General features: G+C 40.7%; 1 protein-coding gene across 1 annotated transcript; it reads right to left on the bottom strand.

Moving 5' to 3' along the window:
• Window positions 1–2,713: 2,713 nt before the first annotated feature.
• Window positions 2,714–3,436, bottom strand: LOC139816999 (uncharacterized). The gene has a single exon (XM_071784816.1). It carries the CDS (start codon window positions 3,434–3,436, stop codon window positions 2,714–2,716), a length of 723 nt encoding a protein of 240 aa, XP_071640917.1.
• Window positions 3,437–3,559: the final 123 nt, after the last annotated feature.

Below are 3,559 nucleotides of genomic sequence, written 5' to 3'. Positions count from 1 at the left end.
GCTGATTCAAATGGCAAGAAGTACTTCTCAGCGGTAATGACATTTGAGTCGCTCAATTGGGCTGTGGCAGGGCGTTTGAGATAACCTCTTTACCCTGCACAGCTGGTACATCTTTGATCTCGTTACGGAGGTCCTCTGCAAGACAGAATATTAGTCACAAACTTAATTAGCAACTATCGCTTATAATTACAGGCTTATTAGTCTGTATATTTATTTATTTCACTATAAAATAATTTTTAAAACGTTTATATTAATTCTGATTGCAGACGGACCTTCGGGAACACTAGCGCCTTCTTCTTTTAACATAAATAACTAAAAATCTATATTTCGGCTAATTACCGAGTTCATAAATATTTAATTAAAATTATCTGGGTGACTCACAAACCTTTTTAATCACACTTCATAACTCTTCATACGAAATACAAACGATTCTGTATAAAAACTTTTATTAATTTATCTATTTCGGCTAAATGCATGGTGTAAAAATAATTAATTAATTACAATTAAACGAATGACTCACAAACCTTTTCAATTGCACTTCAAAAGTCTTCATACGAAATACAAACGATTTCATATGGTAGATTCTTTCCCGGATATTCATTTCCGGTCAAATACATACGAATGCCAAGAGCCGTTTCCCCGAGCGTTCCCAAGTGGCATGCGGGATCCGTCAGGAACATTCAAATATACAGCGGTATTATTTACGAGCGTTTGATACACGGGGTGCCACAGATTCTTCTCCGCGGAACAACACGTGTCTGCGGCGTGTGCGGTCCTCTCTTACGAATCTTTCTCTCTCGCGCGATGAATTCGACTGCGTTGCGCGTTTCGCGGTAGCGGTGCTGGGCTGCGGGCTGGGCTGGATTTAGAGATAATATTACATTCCTGGTGGAAGTCTGTTTCGAGAAATTTCGGAGGGTCGTTTAATGGACCTATTTTGCGGTTGCCTTTACGGATTTATTGTGTACGGGAGGGTGGATAGAGATGCTAAAACCGGCGCGGTACAACAAAATAATGATCTACATATCCGACGAAAGTAAACGAAAATTTACTCGGCGATCTATGCAACTTTAGAACGCTGTCTAATGGCTCTTGTAGATTGTGCTAACTAGTGCAGCGCCCATGTCCTGATATCTATGCTAAGTGCTGTATCCTTCATAAAGTTTCCAACATATGACGTGGTAACGTCGTAAGCTTAGAGCCACTTAAAGGATGTCTGATACATCTTCTCTTAAGAAATTACGCCGCGAACGTTAAGCTCATTCAAGCAGGATGAGTCTGGAGGTTTCAACGTGCCCTGGATTCCCTTCTTAACACCGAGCAAACAAACAGCCGGTATATTTATGCGGGCTTTGTGTATCCACAGCGGTAGCAAATCGTTCGACAACCGTGAATGATCCTAACCGCGTCAGTATAACTAACGTCAGCCACAAAACATTAAACAACAAGCTGCTACTAATGCGAGTAAAAGACGAATGTTTGACATCAATTTCTAGAAATTATTGTTATTTAGTTACATATATTTTACATTTAGAGAACATTTATTTTGCATAGATTTGCGTACGTCAGCTGTCAATAAATTAATAAACATATCTCTCTAAAATATCTATTTCATTACAATATACCTACGTTTTTTTTACAATATAAGTTTTAAGCAAAGTCAAATTTAATATTAAGTATTTTCAATTAAATTTGAAATACGTTTTTGAGTTGTAGTTGTTTTTTTTTGTGTCAAATTTGTCTTTACAATGAGCTTTGAACAACGAGAATCTTCTGAAATGTATCAAAAATGATATAAAGTTATATGTTCCATTTTTAATTACTCCAAATAATTGTAGATGCGTTATTTATAATACAAGTAATACAGATATTTTATATTTGTAACATTTTCGGAGGATTTAGGTATTATATTGTTAAGTTCCTCGCGTGTAGTCCCGGGCAGCTCCTCGGTCGACGCAAGGCGAGGCACGTGCCTCTAATTATTAATGATGCGGTCACGATCGCGTGGAAAGCAGGCAGCTTGGATTGGGTTTTTAAATGATTGCGACTTCTCTTGCTTCTCGACTCTCGTTTAATTGCGTATATTGATCTCGTTACTGATTCGGAAAAACGGTGCTTCGTATTGTGATGGAGACCAATATTTAGAGGCGAAGACAGAATTGAGAGTGTCCGATCCTCCCGTTCGAGGAGGTATATATAGCCAAGATTATCGGAAGGTTCCGGGAATTGTCGGATCTCCCCGATTATCTTCAAAATGATCGTTGACGCGATGTTATGACTCGACACAATCCTAAGGTATAACGGTTGACACGAAATAAATACAAATAATATGAGATACGAAATAATATGCCTCGACGTCGATGTAAAGGTTGTGGAATACGAAACACCGCCCGCCTTGGAAGACCTTGTCTTACAATCTTAAATTACGAATAATACATCTGAGTACGAATATAATACATGGTCAAATATATGATTCTATCAGTAGCCTAACTACAGGAATAAATATAATACAAATAAAATGATAATAGATTAAACATAATAAATTGAATAAACGTGCACAGGCAATAATTCAATTAGTACAAATAAATAATGAAATTTGTCAGGTACAAATTTAGTCAAACGTTTACTTGTCAAAGAACATTAGCGGCTCTCAGCCTAGTCAGGGATATGGATAAAATTTCTCAATTCTTTATTTCAATCGCGAGTGCGGAATTTATTGACTCGAATTTTCTAGCGGCAAGATCGCTAGTCTGGTCAGCGGCCGGACAATTGATCCCTTGGTTGTGGCCACCGTTGCCGATCGAGCGGTGCCGTCGGAACCAGGATGCGTCTCAGTGACGCGGCCCAAAATCCATTGCAGAGGCGGCGCACCAGGTTGTATGATTAGCACCATCTGCCCGACCTTCAGTTGCTCGCCCTTGCTGGTAGCCCATTTATGCCGCTGCTGTAACTGATTCAAGTATTCGCGGCTCCAGCGACTCCAAAAGTGCTGGCGGAGCTGTTCGATTCTTTGCCAGCGCACCAATCTGTTTTCGTTGATGTCGGTCAAATCTCGGCAAGGAAAACCGTTCAAGACATCGCCAATCAAAAAATGTCCCGGCGTAATATACGATAAGTCGTTCGGATCAGAGCTCAGCGGTGTTAACGGACGCGAATTGAGTATTGCCTCTATTTCGCACAGTGTCGTTTGCAATTCCTCGAAAGTGAGATGCGAGTCGCCCGCGATACGCTGCAAATGATATTTCGCGGACTTTACCGCGGCCTCCCATAACCCGCCGAAGTGCGGGGCTCCGGGCGGTATGAATTGCCAAGATATCCTTAGATCGCAGCAAAATTGTTTTATTTTGTCTTGATTTTTATCTGACCTATAGAATTCATATAATTCCGACAGTTGGCGGGAGGCGCCCTTGAAATTAGTACCGTTGTCGGAATGCATGGAAGCCGGGCTTCCTCGACGCGAAATAAAGCGCTTGAAGGCAGCCAGGAATGCTTCGGTCGTTAAATCGCTGACTACTTCTAAGTGTACTGCCTTTGTGGCGAGGCACACAAAGACGCAAAC

The sequence above is a fragment of the Temnothorax longispinosus genome, chromosome 7, assembly GCF_030848805.1.
Source record: "Temnothorax longispinosus isolate EJ_2023e chromosome 7, Tlon_JGU_v1, whole genome shotgun sequence".
Classification (NCBI taxonomy): Eukaryota; Metazoa; Arthropoda; class Insecta; order Hymenoptera; family Formicidae; genus Temnothorax; species Temnothorax longispinosus.
The sequence above is the reverse complement of the archived record's forward strand: the minus strand, read 5'-3'. Positions and strand labels throughout refer to the sequence as shown.

What these genes read in the sequence shown, in the direction of transcription:
- LOC139816999 (XM_071784816.1), bottom strand. Translation starts at nt 3,436, where the DNA reads ATGCATTCCGACAACGGTACTAATTTCAAGGGCGCCTCCCGCCAACTG.